This window comes from Heterodontus francisci, chromosome 3 (assembly GCF_036365525.1).
Source record: "Heterodontus francisci isolate sHetFra1 chromosome 3, sHetFra1.hap1, whole genome shotgun sequence".
NCBI lineage: Eukaryota > Metazoa > Chordata > Chondrichthyes > Heterodontiformes > Heterodontidae > Heterodontus > Heterodontus francisci.
Genome location: NC_090373.1, coordinates 161,491,570 through 161,510,771, shown reverse-complemented (window position 1 = coordinate 161,510,771; position 19,202 = coordinate 161,491,570). Strand labels below are relative to the sequence as shown.

The window sequence follows — 19,202 nt, the reverse complement described above, 5'->3', positions numbered from 1 at the left end:
ATGGCAATAATATCCTTCCAAAGGTAAGGGGACCAAACCTGCACACAATACTCCAGGTGCTGTACAATTGAAACAAGACTTCGCTACTCCTGTACTCAAATCCTCTTGCGATAAAGGCTAACATAACATTGGCCTTCCTAATTGCTTGCTGCACCCGCATGTTAGCTTTCAGTGACTTATCGACAAGGACACCCAGGTTCCTTTGTACATCTACACTTTCTAATCTCTTACCATTTAAGAAATACTCTGCACATCTGTTCCTCCTACCAAAACGGATAACCTCACATTTTTCCACATTATATTCTTGCCCACTCACTAAGTCTGTCCAAATCCCCTTGAAGCCGCTTAGCATCTTCCTCACAACACACATTCCCACCTAGTTTTGTCATCTGTGAGCTTGGAAATATTACATTTGGTCCCCACATCCAAATTATTGATATCTATTGTGAACAGCTGGGGCCCAAGTACTGATTCTTGCGGTACCCCCCTAGACACAGCCTGCCAAACGCCATCACCAAGACCAGTTTCTTCCAGCTCAGTAATATTGCCTGCATCTGTCCTTGCCTCTGCCCATTTGCTGCTGAAACCCTCTTCCACTCTAAATTACCTCCAGTCTCAACCATTTCAGCGCTGGCTTCCCACCCATCACCCTGTGCTTGCTGACCTACATTGGCTATTAATGCCTTGATTTTAAAATTCCGTTCCTTGTGTTTAAATTCCTCCATGGCTTTGTCCCATTCTCTCTGTAACCTTCCTTTAGTTACCAGCTGACTTAATTTTCTTAAATTAGAAACATAGAAAATAGGAGCAGGAGTAGGCCATTTGGCCTTTCAGGCCTGCTCCACCATTCAAAAAAGATCATGGCAGATTGTCTAATTCAGTACCCTGTTCCCACTTTCTCCCCATATCCCTTGATCCCTTTGGCATTAAGAAATATATCTATCTCCATCTTGAATATATTTAATGACTTGGCCTCCACTGCCTTCTGCGGTAGAGAATTCCAAGGTTCATAACCCTCTGAGTGAAGAAATTTCTCCTCATCTCGGTTGTAAATGGCATACCCCGTATCCGGAGACTGTGACTCCTAGTTCTGGATTCCCAAGCCATCTGGAATTGCTTATCAATCACCTGACAACCCATAATACACTACCAAATCCCCCAATGTGTTAGGATTTCTTGAAAAACTCCTAAATTGCAGTTTATCTATTCTAAGGAACGTGGATAAGCACCAGCAACATTGAGTATGGTACGGAACTGGACTGTATGGAATGAGAGAGGAAAATGTGAGGAAGACCAATATTACTTACTTTACCCAGAGTCGAAGAGACTTAGCAGTTGGCAGGAAAAAAGACAGAAGCGCAAGGGGAGAACCAACTGTGTAACAGCCCCAAACAATTTCTACTGCAGCACCTGTGGAAGTCTGTCACTCTAATATTGGCCTTTATAGCCACTCCAGGCGTTGCTCCACAAACCATTGACCACTTCCAGGCGCTTACCCATTGTCTCTCGAGACAAGGAGGCCAAAGAGAAGAGAGAAGAGAAAAGACCCAGAAAATTAATTACATGTATAATGTGAATTCACAGAGAATACCTTGGCTTTGTGAATCTGCAGTTGCGAGTGCATTTTTGGTGGTTGACGTAATTTGGTCATGGTTCCTAGATTTCAGTCGGGCAAGGGTCCAAAATGGCACCTATCTAGTAATAGTAAGGTCATCATCCTTTTCAGTGTAAAGTTGTTCACTTTGGTTGTAAAAATTAAAAGTCTGAATATTTTTTTTTAAAAAAGGTGAAACTGGTAAGTGTTGATGTTCAGAGTGACTTGGGGGTACTCGTACAAGGAATGTACAAAGTTAACATGCAGGTGCAGCAGGCTATTAATAAGGCAAATCGCATGTTGGTCTTTATTGCAAGGGGATTGGAGTAGAAGCTGAGAGATTATTTCTGCTTGTCGAGGAATCTATAACGGGGGTGGGGGGGGCACAATCTCAGGATGAAGGGCTGATCATTCAGGACGGAGAAGGGGAGAAATTACTTTACTCAAAGGAGTTGGTTATGAAGGAGCATTTTATAGTCCTCTGTTCTTTTGAGTCCAATCTTATTAGTAGCAAATTTAACAGCATCATAGACAAAACATTTTTTTTTTTTTAAAAAGGACTCTAAGTCACCTACAAGATCTTTTGCAATTGTGTATGATAACAAAATGAAAAAGAGTACATAAGTAGGGGAGGAAGGGCAGGACACAGCAGGTCCTCAAGAACTTTTATTAATTTGTATACACAAGTAATAAAATAAAAACTATTCAAAACAGTCAGCAACCTATCTCCAACAAGAACATTGCTACAGATAGTTTGCACCAAATGCATATTGTAAATCATCTTAATAGATTAAAAATTTATGAAGGTAAAAAATGCAGTGAAATTTCAAATACATTACCCCCACGTAAGTACCTGCAGTATTTCAAGTTAGTTTCAAAGCAACAAGAATCATGTCAAAAAGGCACAATAAAAATGTACAGATTCATAAAGCTACTCTTATAGTAATCTATTAATTAAATTAGATTGTGATAAATTTACAGAAATTGCCTTCTATACTACAGTGATCACTGGTCCCATGTGATGTCATTTTGCCTCAGGGTCAGCTGCAGTTTCTGTGCATTCCTAAGCAGCTGAAGGCTTTCTTTACCTTTCTGGCCAGGAGCAGAAGTTGTTTTGACTGAAAATTCTGTTCTCTTGTGGGTAACTGGCACTTCCTTCATTTCATCTAAAGCGTTTGCTCGCTTCTTTGTGTCAGCCATCTGCCTTGTCATTTTTTTTGCCTTCAGCTTCAATTTCACAACCTAAAAAGATAAAAGTCATTGCCAAAGAAATTTCATTTTAATTTTTCTTTTTACACGCAGAGACATTTTATCAGGAACATTTACTACCAGTGTAGAAGTCTGAATTAATGTTAATTTAAAAATTGACACACAAGATTAGTAACATCTTGGAGACTGCATTTCACAAAAATTAAATTCAAAGGAAAGCACACTTATGCTGCATATTTTTAGTTGTTGCAAACTGGTTTTGGTTTGTAGTGACTTAAAATGTATAATGTAGCTGAAGCCAAACTAAGTCCAGTTCTGATTCCCACGTTGGATGGTCTCATAACTGGCTTCACATCTGCTGCAACCAATGTAATTTTCTTTTTCGGAATGTGGGCTTCACTGACAAGGCTGACAATTATTGCCCATCCCTAATCACCGAGCATTTGACGGCCAGCCATATTTTGGAACCACTGGCAGTTTGATACAATGGTGCAGTTTGCTTATTTCAGGAGGACAGTTAAGAGTCAACTATGTTGGTATGGTACTGGAGTCACTTAGGCTAGCTAGACAGGGTAAGGGCGGCAGGTTTCCTTCCCTAAAAAAGGTTATTTATTGTATTTTTACAACAATCTGACAAATTTGAGGTGACTGATACCAGCTTTTTAAAATTGAAATCAAATTGTCAAACCACCATGGTGGAATTTTAACTTGCGTTCTCTGGATTATAAAAATATTACAACTCCCTCCTGTATTTATATTTCAACAGGGAAGGATTAAGTTAAGATTTACCACTCATACATGACAAGACAGAACCATTTCTCAGGTAAGATTAATTTTACTTTTTCAGTGAAAATTTCCAGCTGCCACACCAGTCAATCCATCTCTCGCCACCTCAGAATCAGAGAATTGTTACAGCGTAGAAGGAGGCCATTCGGCCCATCGTGTCTGCACCAGCTCTCCGAAAGATCAATTCATCTAATGCCATTCTCCCACCTTCTCCCCGTAACCCTGCACATTCTTCCTTTTCTTGGACAGCCTAATTCCCTTTTGAATGCTTCAATTGAACCTGCCTCCACCACACTCTAAGGCAGTGCATTCTACACTTTACCCACTCGCTGCATAAAGTTTTTCATGTCGCTTTTTCTTCTCTTTCCCATTACTTTAAATCTGTGCCCTCTCCTTCTCGATTCTCTCATGAGAGGGAACAGTTTCTCTCTATCTAATCTGTCCAGACCCCTCATGATTTTGAATGCCTCTATCAAGTCACCGCTCAGCCTTCTTTTCAAAGAAAACAGTCCCAACTTCTCCAACCTATCTTCATAACTGAATTTCCTCATCCCTGGAACCATTCTTGTGAATCTTTTTTGTACTCTTTCTAATGCCCTCACATCTTTCCTAAAATGCGGCGCCCAAAACTGGACGCAGTACTCCAGCTGAGGCCGAACTAGTGTCTTATAGAAGTTCAACATAACTTTCTTGCTCTTATACTCTACGCCCCTATTAATAAAGCCCAGGATACTGTATACTTTGTTAACTGCTCTCTCAACCTGTCTTGCCACCTTCAATGACTTATGCACATATACATCCAGGTCCCTCTGCTCCTGCACCCGCTTTAGAATTGTAGCCTTTATTTAATATCGTCTCTCCATGTTCTTCCTACTAAAATGAATCACTTCACATTTCTCTGCATTGAACTTCATCTGCCACCTATCCGACCATTCCACCAACTTGTCTATGTTGTTTTGCAGTACTACACTATCCTCCTCAAAGTTCACAATGCTTCCAAACTTTTGTATCATCCGCAAACTTGAAACTGTGCTCTGTACACCAAGGTCATTAATATATAAACAGGAAAAGTAAGGGTTCCAATTACTGACCCCTTCTTCCAGCCTGAAAAACATCCATTAATCACTACTCTTGGTTTCCTGTCCCTCAGGCAATTCCCTATCCATGTTGCTCCCATCCCTTTTATTCCATGAGCTATAATTTTGCTCTCAAGTCTGTTGTGTGGCACTATCAAATGCCAGCCTAACCTTTAGAGATAGGGAAACCAAAATAGTCGAGGCATTTCCGGTGGACATAAATGGGTCACATGGCAGGTTTTCATTATGTTCTGTGTATTGCAAGCAGAAAATAAGGCAAGTCTCAATTTTCTACATCTATTATTTTTGCTCAGTGGCAGTAAATTAGCCTAAGTCAGAAGGTTGTTGGTTCAAGCCCCATTGCAGGAACTTGAGCACATAAAGTAGGCTGACATTTCAAAGCAGTACAGAGGGAGTGCTATACGGTTAGTTAGCTATGCTGTCTTTCAGTGAGATGTTAAGCCAAGGCTCCAACTGCCTGCAGAGATAGACATAAGATCCCATGTCACTACCTGAATGTTGTCTTGACCAACATTTATTTTTCAACGAATACCACTAAAAAAGATTATCGGTTAATTTATCTCATTTTCTACATTACAACAGTGACTACACTTCAAAACTACTTCTTTGGCTGTAAAGCACTTTGAGACATCCAGTGGTTGTGAAAAACACACTATAAATGCAAGTCAGTCTCTCTTTTTCATTGCAGTTTCCGGACCTTGCTGTATGCAAATAAGCTGCAGCGTTTGCCTGCAAAATAGTGACTACATTCTTCAGTGATTATGAAGCAGTTTGAGATGTCATGAGAATGTGAAAGATGCAATATAAATGCATCTGATCTATTTTCCTGCACCATTTACTAGGGATTTTCTGTATCCTCTCTTTCAGAAGCAAGAACTAAACCAGGTTCTGATGTAGTTTACAATACCCTATTGTAATATTGTACCCTACAATAGGTTTCTAAAAATCAGACTAATTCCTTGCCCCTGCAATAAAAAACTGGATGGATATAAAATATTTTAACATTGACCTCCTCACTACAGCAAAGGTGAATAAACAGAAACTACTTCATAGTGGCACTTTATTTTTCAAGTTTTGAATGAACCACTGCTCTTCATTTGCCCTCTAGGTGTCAGACTATCATAGTTACAATGGATTACTCAAAGCTACTTCTAACAAAGTAGCTTTTATTTTTCTTGAAAGTAAAGTGCCTTAGGATATTTTACTACAATAAAGATGCTATATAAATGAGTTATTGTTAAAATTCCATCATAAAACAGTTATTTTATTGGCATTTTCATAAATTAGTCCTGGCCCTGACAAAATAATTCACATAAAAAAGTACTATGTGGAACCAAAAGTCTAATGCTTTTTAAAATAGTAAATACTGAATGCTGTCAGCAGCTTTAGGCTATCAGTACTGAGAATGATTCTTGCAAAGTAATTGTAAACTAATAGTACACTTCAATTAGACCAATGTTATTTAGTCAGTAAAAGGGTCATCAGAAGTGGTAATCTCTGGTCCAACAATTATTGTATTTTGTATTCTCAACTGCAGAAAATAGCTAGACATTCCTCAATATACTTTGAGATTTTGAAAGGAATCTTCAGGGTACAAACAAACCTTTCCTGCTGTTGGGAAAGTTTAGGACAAGGGGGCGTAACCTTAAAATGACAGCCAGGCCATTCAGGAGAGAAGTTAGGAAACACTGCTTTATGTAAAAGCTCATGGAAGTGTGGAACGCTCACCCACAAAAAGCAGTAGATGCTAGCTCAACTAATTTTGAATTAGAGATAGATTTTTGCTAGCCAAGCATATAAAGGATAGGGAGGCAAGGCAAGCCAAGCAGGCTGATTTTTTTCCCTTTATTTGTTGGCGGTGTAGTGTGTCATTTTTGTTAGTTTTGCCAAAGTTATTTGGCGAATGGAAAGGTTTTTCATTGATTAACAATTAACCAATGAGACATTTGAGCCAAATCAGCATGATTTGCTGAAGATACACTGTGATTCCCTTTTTAAAAAAAAATAAATGAAACTTTTCAGCCCATCAGAATGTACTGCCTTTATGGACATTTGCCAAATGTTTGAGGGGTGAAGGACAATTTCTTCCACTTTATGGATGGACATGAGATGCAAAACTTTTGAATATATATGAGAGTCAAGAGTGCGAGGAATCCCTTATTCGGGTTAAATTTGTATAACTAACACATCATGCACTAATTAAACTGGACCATTGTTGCAGTTCTCAGGCACTAGTCGCTGCTGGGAGGGGGAAGAATCAAGAAACATAGCTCCACCGCCATCACTCATTGCAATTTTCAAAAATTAAATAGCTACATTGACAATGATTTCAACATAGTAATGAGAGTTTCAGATCACATCCTAAAGCTCAAGTATTTGCAATATAACAGACATCTGAACCATTCAATAAGATTATTGTCTACATGTCACTCAAGAACATGGAGAATTTTTTAAAACTCAGACACTTACATTATTCTGGTGTTTTCTGAGTTTAGCAATCTGATCCCCTTTCTTCTCCATCCGTTTTACTAAACACTCAAGTTCACGTTCTAAATCTTCACGGATATCAGTATTTGTGGTACCTTGTATTTGTTTCAGCAGGTCTTGATGCTCACTGGGAATACAGAATTTAGCAATATTTACATGATTGAAATTACTTGCACAAACAATTCTGTGCACTATTTCACTCTTCACCACCACAACACCTATCTTACTCTCCTCCCCCTTCCAAATTACTAAAACTTTTCTCACTTGTCCCAGCTAAAAAAAAAATTATGAAAACAACTTGCATTTATATAGCACCTTTAACATACTGAAACTTCCCAAGGTGCTTCACAGGTGCATTATCAAACAAAATTTGACACCAACCAAAATCAGTTCAGTTGACCAAAAGCTTGCTCAAAAAGTTAGGTTTTAAAAGGTGCGCCTTGAAGGAGGAGAAAGGTGCAAAGAGGTTTAGGGAGGGAATTCCAGATCTTAGGGCCGAAGCAGCTGAAACCACAGTTGCCAATGATGGAACAATGAAAATCAGGGTTGCAAAAGAGGTCAAAATTGGAGGAGCTCAGAGATGAGAGTTGTAAGGCTGGAAGAAGTTAGAGATAGGAAGGCGTGAGGGCATAGAGGGATTTGAAACACAGATGAAATTTTCTATTAAAAAAGTGTTGCTGGATCGTTAGTCAACGTAGGCCAGAGAGAACAGCAGTGCTTGTTGAATGGGATTTGCTGTGAGTTAGGATACAGGCAGTAGAGTTTTGGATGAAGTCAAATTTACTCAGGGTGCAAGGTGGGAAGCTGGCCAGGAGAGCATTTGAATAGTCAAGTCTGGAGGTAACAAAGGCATGGATGAGGGTGTCAGCAGCAGATCAGCTGAAGCATGGGCGTAAAAAGGCAATATTGCAATGGTGGAAGTAGGCAGTCTTGGCAGAGAGCATATGGAGGTCAGAAGCTCAACTCAGGGTCAGATTGACTGCCAAGGTTGCAGACAGTCTGGTTAAGCCAGGTCAGGAAGAGGGATGATGTTGGTTGTTTTGGAGAACAGAGTTTGTGGTGGGGACTAAAGACAATGGCTACTGTCTTCCCAATATTTAAGTGAGGACATTTTTGCTCGTCCAGGACTAGGCCGTTCAGCCCCTCATACCTGCTCCACCATTCAACTAGATTAGGGCTGATCTTCTACCTCAACGTCATTTTCCCTGCACTATCCCCATATCCCTGGATATCTTCAATATCTATAAATATAGCGATCTCTGTCTTGAATGTACTCAACGACTAAGTCTCCACTACCCTCTGGGGTAAAGAATTCCAAAGATTCGCCACCCTCTAAGTGAAGAAATTCCTCATCTCAGTCTGAAATGGCCGACCTCTTATTTTGAGACTGTGTTCCCTGGTTCCAGACTCCTGAACCAAAGGAAACATCCTATTTGCATCCGCCCTGTAAGAATTTTGTATACGAACATACGAATTAGGAGCAGGAGTAGACCACTGGCCCCCTCAAGTCTGCTCCGCCATTCAATAAGATCAGGGCTGATCTGATTGTCACTTCGACTCCACATTCCCGCCTACCCCCAATAACCTTTCACCCCCTTGCTTATCAAAAATCTATCGACCTCTGCCTTAAAAATATTTAAAGACTCCGTTTCCACTGCCTTTTAAGGAAGAGAGTTCCAAGACTCACGACACTCAGAGAAAAAAAATTCTCCTCAGCTGTCTTAAATGGGCGAGCCCTTATTCTTAAAATAGTAACCCCTAGTTAGAGATTCTCCCACAAGGAGAGCCATCCTTTCCATATCCACCCTGTCGACATCCCTCAGGATCTTATATGTTTCAATCAGGTCGCCTCTTACTCTTCTAAACTCTGGCTGATACAAGCCTAGTCTGACCACCCATTCCTCATAAGACAATCGCCCATTCCAGGTATTAGTCTAGTAAACCTTTTTGGAACTGCTTAAAACGTACTTACATCGTTCCTTAAATAAGGAGACCAATACTGTACACAACACTCCAGGTGTGGTCTCACCAAGTCCCTGTATTACTGAAGCATAACCTCCCTACTTTTGTATTCAATTTCCCCTTGCAATGAACGATAACATTAGAGTCATAGAGCTATGCAGCACAGAAACAGGCCCTTCGGCCCATTGAGTCTGTGCCGGCCATCAAGCACCTATCTATTCTAATCCCATTTTCCAGCACTTGGCCTGTAGCCTTGTATGCTATGGCGTTTCAAGTGCTCATATAAATATTCTTAAATGTTGTGAGGGTTCCTGCCTCTACCACCCCTTCAGGCAGTGTGTTCCAGATTCCAACCACCCTCAGGGTGAAAAGATTTTTCCTCAAATCCCCTCTAAACCTCCTACCCCTTACCTTAAATCTATGCCCCCTGGTTATTGACCCCTCCGCTAAGGGAAAAAGTTTCTTCTTATCTACCCTATCTATGCCCCTCATAATTTTGTATACCTCAATCAGGTCCCCCCCTCAGCCTTCTCTGCTCTAAGGAAAACAAACCTAGCCTATCCAGTCTCTCTTCATAGTTGAAATGCTCCAGCCCAGGCAACATCCTGGTGAATCTCCTCGACACTCTCTCCAGTGCAATCACATCCTTCCTATAGTGTGGCGACCTGAGCTGTACACAGTACTCCAGATGTGCCCTAACTAGCATTTTATACAGCTCCATCATAACCTCCCTGCTCTTATATTCTATGCCTCGGCTAATGAAGGCAAGTATCCCATATGCCTTCCTAATCACGATATCTCCCTGTGCTGATGCCATCAGTGATCTATGGACAAGTACACCAAGGTCCCTCTGACCCTCTGTACTTCCAAGGGTCCTACCATCCATTGTATATTCCCTTGCCTTGTCAGTCCTCCCAAAATGCATCACCTCACCCTTCTCAGGATTAAATTCCATTTGCCACTGCTCTGCCCATCTGTATCGTCCTATAATCTAAGGCTTTCCTCCTCACTATATACGACACCAATTTTCGTATCATCTGTGAACTTACTGATACCTCTTAGATTCACGTGTAAATCATTAATGTACACTACAAACACCAAGGGTCCCAGAACCGATCCCTGCAGTACACCACTGGTCAGAGGCTTCCAATTGTAATAACAACCCTCGACCATCACCCTCTGCCTCCTGCCACTAAGCCAATTATGGATCCAATTTGCCAAATTGCCCGGGATCCCATGGGCTCTTACCTTCTTAACCAATCTCCCATGCGGGACCTTATGAAAAGCCTTACTGAAGTCCATGTAGACTACATCAGCTGCTTTACCCTCATCTACACATCTAGTCACCTCCTCGAAAAATTCAACCTAGTTTGTTAGACATGATCTCCCTGACAATGGCATGCTGACTACCCTTGATTAATCCCTGCCTCTCCAAGTGGAGATTAATCCTGTCCCTCAAATTTTTTTTCCAATAGTTTCCCTACCACTGATGTTAGACTCATGAGCTTGTAATTACCTGGTTAATCCCTGCTACCCTTCTTGAATAATGGTACCACATTTGCTGTCCTCCAGTACCTCTCCTGTGGCCAGAGAGGATTTGAAGATTTGTGTCAGAGCCCCTGCTATCTCCTCCCTTGCCTCACATAACAGCCTGGGATACATCTCATCTGGGCCTGGGGAATTTATCCACTTTTAAACCTGCTAAAACCTCCTCCCTTTCAATGCTAATTTGTAAAAAGTATACCACAATCCCCCTCCCTGATCTCTACACCTACATCGTCCTTCTCCATAGTGAATATTCTATTAGCTTTCCTAATTACTTGCTGAACCTGCATACTAACCTTTTGCAATTCATACATGAGGACATCAAAATCCCTCTGCATCTCAGCTCTGCAATCTCTCACCATTTAGATAATGCTTCTTTTTGTATACTTCCTGCCAAAATGGACAATTTCACATTTTCCCACATTATACTCCATTTGCCAGATCTTTGCCCACTCACTTAACCTATCTATATCCCTTTGTAGCCTCCTTACGTCGTCTTCACAACTTACTTTCCTACCTACCATTGTGTCATCAGCAAATTTAGCAACCATATCTTCGGACCCTTCATCCAAGTCACTTATATAAATCGTAAAAAGTTGAGGCCCCAGCACCGATTCCTGTGGCACACCACTCGTTACATCTTGCAAACCAGTAAATGACCCATTTATGCCTGCTCTGTTTCCTGTTAGCTAGCTAATCTTCTATCCATGCCAATATGTTACTGCCTACACCATGAGGTTTTATTTTCTGCAACCTTTGATGTGGCACCTTATCAAATACCTTCTGGAAATCGGAGTACAGTACATCCACTGGTTCCCCTTTATCCACAGCACATGTTACTTCTTCAAAGAACTCCAATAAATTGGTTAAACATGATTTCCCTTTCCCAAAATCATGTTGACTCTGCCCATTTACCTTGAATGTTTCTAAGTGCCCTGTTATAACATCTTTAATAATAGCTTCGAATATTTTCCCTAAGACAGATGTTAAATTAACTGGCCTGTACGCTTCAATAAGATCACCTCTCATTCTTCTAAACTCGAGAGAATAAAGGCCCAGTCTCCTCAATACTCTTAGGACAATTTCACCATCCCAGCAATCAGTCTGATGAACCTTCATTGCACTCCCTCTATGCCAAGTGTATCCTTCCTTAGGTAAGATGACCAAAACTATACACAATACTCCAGGTGCAGTCTAACCAAGACTCTAAACAATTGCAACAAGGCTTCTTGACTCCTGTACTCAAATCCTCTTGCAATAAAGGCCAACCAAGCATTTGCCTTCCTAATTGTTTGCTGCACTTGCATGTTAACTTTCAGTGACTTATGAACAAGGACACCCAGGTCTCTTTGGAAATCAATACTTTCCAATCTCTCATCATTTAGGAAACACTCTGCATTTTTATTTTTCCTACCAAAGTGGATAACTTCACATTTTTCCACATTATATTCCATCTGCCATATTATTGCCCACTCACTTAGCCTGTCTAAATCCCTTTGAAGCTTCCTCACAACTCACATTCCCACCTAGGTTTGTCTTATCAGAAAATTTGGAAATATTACATTTGGTCCCCACATCCAAATCATTGATATAAATTGTGAATAGCTGTGGCCCAAGCACTGATGCTTGCGGTACCCCACTAGTCACAGCCTGCCAACCTGAGAATGACCCGTTTATTCCTACTCTGTTTTCTGTACATTAACCAACTCTCAATCCATGCCAGTATATTACTCCCAATCCCACGTGCTCTAATTTTGTTTACCAACACACACAAAAACATGGTTCAAACATGGACAAAAGAGCTGAACGCAAGAGGTGAGGTGAGAGTGACTGCCCTTGACATCAAGGCAGCATTTGACAGAGTATGGCATCAAGGAGCCCTAGCAAAAAACTGAGGTCAATGGGAATCAGGGGGAAAACCCTCCGCTAGCTGGAGTCATACCTAGCACAAAGGAAGATGGTTGTGGTTGTTGGAGGTCAATCATCTGAGCTCCAGGACATCACTGCAAGAGTTCCTCAGGGTAGTGTCCTAGGCCCAACCATCTTCAGCTGCTTCATCAATGACCTTCCTTCAATCATAAGGTCAGAAGTGGGGATGTTCACTGATGATTGCACAATGTTCAGCACCATTCGTGACTCCTCAGATACTGAAGCAGTCCACGTAGAAATGCAGCAAGACCTGGACAATATCCAGGCTTGGGCTGATAAGTGGCAAGTAACATTCGCGCCACACAAGTGCCAGGCAATGACCGTCTCCAACAAGAGAGAATCTAACCATCTCCCCTTGACATTCAATGGCATTACCATCGCTGAATCCCCCACTAACAGTTTAGGGGCTACCATTGACCAGAAACTGAACTGGAGTAGCCATATAAATACCGTGGCTACAAGAGCAGGTCAGAGGCTAGGAATCCTGAGGCGAGTAACTCACCTCCTGACTCCCCAAAGCCTGTCCACCATCTACAAGGCACAAATCAGGAGTGTGATGGAATACTCTCCACTTGCCTGGATGGGTGCAGCTCCAACAACACTCAAAAAGCTCGACATCATCCAGGACAAAGCAGCCCGCTTGATTGGCACCCCATCCACAAACATTCACTCCCTCCACCACCGACGCACAGTGGCAGCAGTGTGTACCATCTACAAGATGCACTGCAGCAATGCACCAAGTTCCTTAGACAGCACCTTCCAAACCCGCAACCTCTACCACCTAGAAGGACAAGGGCAGCAAATACATGGGAACACCACCACCTGCAAGTGCCCCTCCAAGTCACACACCATCCTGACTTGGAACTATATCGCCGTTCCTTCACTGTCGCTGGGTCAAAATCCTGGAACTCCCTTCCTAACAGCACTGTGGGTATACCAGCCCCACATGGACTGCAGCGGTTCAAGAAGGCAGCTCACCACCATCTTCTCAAGAGCAATTAGGGATGGGCAATAAATGCTGGCCTTGCCAGCGTCGCCCACATCCCATGAATGAATAAAAAGAACCTCCTGTGTGGGACCTAATCGAAAGGCTTCTGAAAATCCGAATACACCACATCCACTGGTTCCCCCTTATCTATTTTGCTAGCTGCATCCTCAAAAAACTCCAAAAGTTTTGTCAAACCTGGTTTCCATTTCATAAATCCATGTTGACGCTTCCCAATCCTACTATTATTTTCTAAGTGTCTCGTTATCACATCCTTCATAATAGATTCTAGCATTTTCCCTACTACTGATGTCAGGCTAACAGGTCTGTAGTTCCCCGTTTTCTCTCTTCCTCCTTTCTTAAATAGTGGGGTTACATTTTCTACCTTCCAATCTGCAGGAACTGTTCCAGAATCAATAGAATTTTGGAAGATGACCCCAACGCATCTACCATCTCTACAGCCATCTCTTTCAACACTCTGGGATGTAGATCAACAGGTCCAGGGGATTTATCAACTTTCAGTCCCATTAATTTCTCCAGTATTTTTTTTTTACTAATACTAATTTCTTTCAGTTCCGCATTTTCGCTAGTCCCTTGGTTCTCTAGTTTTCCTGGGAGGTTGTTTGTATCTTCCTCCATGAAGATAGATACAAAGTATTTGTTTAGTTTCTCTGGATTTCTTTATTTCCCATTATTGATTCTCCTTTCTCTGCCATTGCCTGTCTATCCTCATACCTTTTAATGTAGTTTCCCCAATCTACCACTCACACCTTCGTAGTTTCCTTTGTTTATATTTAAGACCCCGGTTTCAGATTGAACTACATCACTTTCAAACTTAATGTAAAATTCTATCATATTATGGTCACTCTTCCCTAGAGGCTCCTTTACAACGAGATTATTAATTCGCCCTGTCATATTACACAATACTGGATCTAAAAATAGCGCAATCTCTAGTTGGTTCCTCAACATACTGTTCTAGAAAATCATCTCGTATACATTCCAGGAATTCTTCCTCCACAGCATTAGTGCTAATTAGGTTTATCCAGTCTATATGTAGATTGAACTCCCCAATGATTATCACATTACCCTTGTTACAGGGACCTCTAATTTCCTGATTTATACCATGCCCTACATTACCACTACTGTTTGGTGGTCTATAAATAACTCCTACCAATGTTTGCTGTCCCTTGCTACTTTTTAGCTCCATCCAAACTGATTCTACATCTTGATCTTCCTATTTAAGATCCTCTCTCACTAATGTACTGATCCCATCCTTTAATCACAGCACTACCCCACCTCCTTTTTCTTTTTGCCTATCCTTCTTAAATATCAAATAGCCCAGAACATTCAGTTGCCAGCCTTGGTCACCCTGCAGGCACATCTCCGTAATGCCAATTAGATCATACCTGTTTACTTCCATTTGTGTCGTCAATTCATCTACCTTGTTGCGAATACTATGTGCATTCAGATATAGTGCCTTTAATTCGGTCTTATTATTTTTGCAACCTCTAGTCTTATCTGCTGCCGCACTCTTAAGTTTATATGCTCTGTCCGTTCCTGCCACACTCAGATGATCATTCCCTTATTGCTGACTTGCCCTCTTGCCTGGTCCTCTCTCTCTCTAATTTATCACATCTTCCCTCACTTGATCCCTCGCCCCCATTATTTAGTTTAAAGCCCTCTCTACCACCCTAGTTATACGAATGTGCCAAATCAGAGCCAGTGGAGGTATCGGTGAGGTAGGGCTGGGTGTTATCAGCATACATGTGGAATATAACATATTTGCTGATGATGTCGCTGAGTGGCTGCATGTAGATGAGAAATAGGAGCTCTTAAATTTTTAAGAAAAGGTCTTAAATTGTTCTGTGATCAAGTTTGCCATTCACCTTTTGCTGGGGAATGATAGAGAATGAGAGGTTTCTGATAAAGTAACAGAGGTAAAAATGACCAGAAGAGAACTGAGATATTCCCACCATCTGGGCTATATTGAAAACCATGCATCAGCTTCTCTCAGCTGGTGGTACTCTTGACTCTGGGTCAGAAGATCTGACTCCCCTGTACCAAGTGTTGAGTTCATAATTGTTGTTGCATTGTAACAGTGCTGCACTGCAGGAGGTACAGTACTTCCATAGGTTCTTTCCACCTGTTCTGATGAATCAGGTGGACAGCAAATATTTCATGTCACTACTCAAAAAAGTACAGGTCTTGTATATAGTAACTAGTCACTTGTTTTATTGCAGTTTGTGGGATGTTCCTGATGCAGACAGCTATTTTGTTTGACTAAACAAGCACATTACCTGGAAAGTAACTCATTGTGTATGAAACAGTTTCTGAAACAAATTAGCTGATAATTTATTTATTTAGACATACAGCACTGAAACAGGCCCCTTGGCCCACCAAGTCTGTGCTGACCAACAACCACCCATTTATACTAATCCTACATCAATCCCATATTCCCTACCACAACCACACCATTCTCCTACCACCTACCTATCCTAGGGGCAATTTGCAATGGCCAATTTACCTATCAACCTGCAAGTCTTTCGCTGTGGGAGGAAATCGGAGCACCCGGCAGAAACCCATGCGGTCACAGGGAGAACTTGCAAACTCCACACAGGCAGTACCCAGAACTGAACCCGGGTCGCTGGAGCTGTGAGGCTGCGTGCTAATCACTGTGCTGCCCATGACGTAGAATTCAGCAAGCTGGCTGACCATATAAGCAGGAAAGTATAATCTTGGAATGCCACCATCTGGTGATAAGCAAGTTGGTACACATTTGATTCATATCTCAGCCACAGCTGCTCTATAAACAGTTGGCATCCCCAAAAACATACAGCACACTTATGGGTGGTAAATGCAACACTCCCAGCAGGAGTCTGCAGCTTCTATTTTTTTAAGCATGGCATTTGGTACTGTGTGATAGTAAATTAAATCTTGCTCTGCAGGTTGTCAAATATTCAGTTCTAACTACAGTAGAGAAACAAAGCTAAATTTCAATCAGCTGTTACAAATAACATTACCCAAGATGGATGAACCCAATGGAATGTCATGTTGTTTTTCTAGGTTATGGCCAGAACATAATCCTTTATAGGAGGGATCTTGACATCTACTATTGCTTGCACACAGATAATAAATTCACCCCATCCTTCAAGGGAATAGAATCACGTAGAATATACAGCACAAAAACAATATTCAACCCAACTAGCCTGTGCTAGTGTTTATGCTCCACATGAGTCTCCTCCCATTCCCTCTACCTTGTATCAGCCTTTCAGCATATCTTTCTATTCCCTTTTCTTTCATATATTAGTCTGGTTTCCTTTTGAAAACATCGAAGCTATTTGTCTCAACCACTTCCTGTGGTAGCAAGTTCCACATTCTAATCACATTCTAAGAGTAAAGAAATTTCGCCTTATTTCTCTATCAAATTTATTAGTGGCCATCTTATATTTATGGCCCTAGTTTTGGATTCATCCACAAGTAGGATCATAAAACACGGAAACATTCTCTCCATTTCTACCCCATCCTATCCATTCATAATTTCTAAGAAAAAAGCACTAATTTGTTTAATCTTTCACAATAGCTGTAATCACTCAGCTCTGGTATCATTCTTAATTTTTTTGCACTTTCTCCAGAGCTTCTATGCCCTTTTTAATAGTATGGAGCCCAGAACTGAGCGCAGTACTTTAAATGCAGTCTGACCAGGGTCCTACACAAGTTTAAACATAACCTCACTACTTTTGAATTCTATACCCTTAGAAATAGCATTTTGTTCACTTTTTTTTTTAATTGCTTTGCCGACCTGTGATGCTGCTTTTAATGATTTGCTCACTAGTATCCCTAGATCCCTTTGCTCTTCATTCCCATTCAGTTTCTTATTTTCTAAGTTGTAAGTAATGTTTGTATTTTCCCTACCATAGTACATCAGCTTACATTTATCTATATTAAAGTTCATTTGCCTAGTCTGCAAGTTTTCTAACGTCTTCTTCTAACTGGTTTTACCTCCCAGTTTGGTATCTGCTGCAAATTCTGATATGGAGTTCCTTATTCCCTAATGATTAATTTAAATTATGAATAACCGTAATCCCAGCACTGTGCTTGTGGAATTCTGCTTTCTACCTTCCTCCCAATCTGAATTACTCTTTACCCCTACTCTCTGCTTTCTATTCTTTAGCCAATTTGCCATCAACATTTTTTTCCTGACTCAACATGCCCTAACATTGGTCATGAGCTTAAGGTGAGATACCTTATCAAAGGCCTAGAAAATCCAAGTGTATGACATCTGCTGCATTACCCTGGTCTACTCTTTCCATTACTTCCTGAAAGAATTCTGTCAGGTTGGTTAAGCATGACATAGCCTTTTGGAATCCAATCTATTATATTTTCTATCTCTAGATGACCTATCACGTTTTTAAGTATAGATTTCAGTATCTTTCCCATCACTGACATTAGGCTGACAGGTCTATAGTTCCCACATTTCATTCTCTCCCCCTTTGGATCAATGTTCACTGAAATTTGAAGCTTTCCTGCAGCTTTTTTTATACCAATGGTTGACATAATTTCTAATATATTTTGTTCAGATGCCATTATTTTGGCCTAGAGCATGCCAGGTTTGATATTTTCTGTTTTAAGCTTCCAGACATGAGAAATCCCAGTACATTTTAAAATAGTAACATAACAGTATCACTACGTGCTAAAATTCTTCCCTTCCTTTTTTAGATAATTGGATTGTGTAATTTGAGGCAATCCACTTATCCTTGTTGGTGTCTTGAAATGTTTGTCAGCCATTAAATGGTTTCAAACAATGCTAACAGTTTTACAACAGTATGTGGTTTTAGTACCTGGGCACCAGACCAACATCATACTATATGACAGCTTACAAACCTTTTCCTTGAGTGTAAAAAGAAAAAGAGTTTTGTACACCAAAATCTAAAAATGGAAAAAAGAATTCTCTGAAATATTAGCAGTTATATAAGCTTTTGTTATTGTTGGATTAATTTATCTTGTATTAATTTACCCAATTCAATATGGGACTGTGTTCAATAAAGGGCAAAGGGTTTGAAGAATAAAGCAAAGGACATGTTTAAAGCTAAAAAAGAAAAACTGCAAATGCATAGCAAGTCAGTCAGCATCTGAAAATATAGGTCTCAAGTTCTGCTGATGCCATTAACCATCTCTCTCTTTTTGTTTTAAAACAGATGCCGACTCTGCTGCTGTGTATTTCTGGCATTCTCTGTACTTATCACAAGCTTGAAACTGACTGCCCTTAGTAATAAATTAAACAGTGAGTATTTGGCATCTGTTGGTTATAAACAACAGGTTTCAGCTGTTTAAGTAGTTCTATTCAGACCAGGTTTAGAAAAAACAGATACAGTTCATTTTCAATCCAAAATTTTCCATCCAGAATATTCCATGTATTTCTTAAAACGTCAATCATTTGAAAGTCACTCTTTGCTTTCATTGATAACCACTTTGCATGGTCGTTTGTGCAAAAGTTACAATCACTATAGAAGGGATGATGAACAGCCTTGGGGATTGTTTACTCTGCAGAAAGGAAATCGCAGGGATGCTAGTATAACTATTAAAAAAGTCCTTAAATTAATATATTGAA

The 19,202-nt window shown here is 40.7% G+C and overlaps 1 protein-coding gene across 2 annotated transcripts in view; it reads right to left on the bottom strand.

Moving 5' to 3' along the window:
- Window positions 1-2,226: 2,226 nt before the first annotated feature.
- cep57l1 (centrosomal protein 57, like 1) overlaps window positions 2,227-19,202 on the bottom strand; it is a 95,132-nt gene continuing 78,156 nt past the window's right edge. For both annotated transcript variants that reach the window (XM_068027195.1, XM_068027190.1), the window contains 2 exons: window positions 7,156-7,300; window positions 2,227-2,836 (listed from right to left, as the gene is read on the bottom strand). In XM_068027195.1, the coding sequence (XP_067883296.1) occupies window positions 2,600-2,836; window positions 7,156-7,300 (382 nt within the window). In that variant the 3' untranslated portion in view covers window positions 2,227-2,599. The remainder of the gene's footprint in view (window positions 2,837-7,155; window positions 7,301-19,202) is intronic.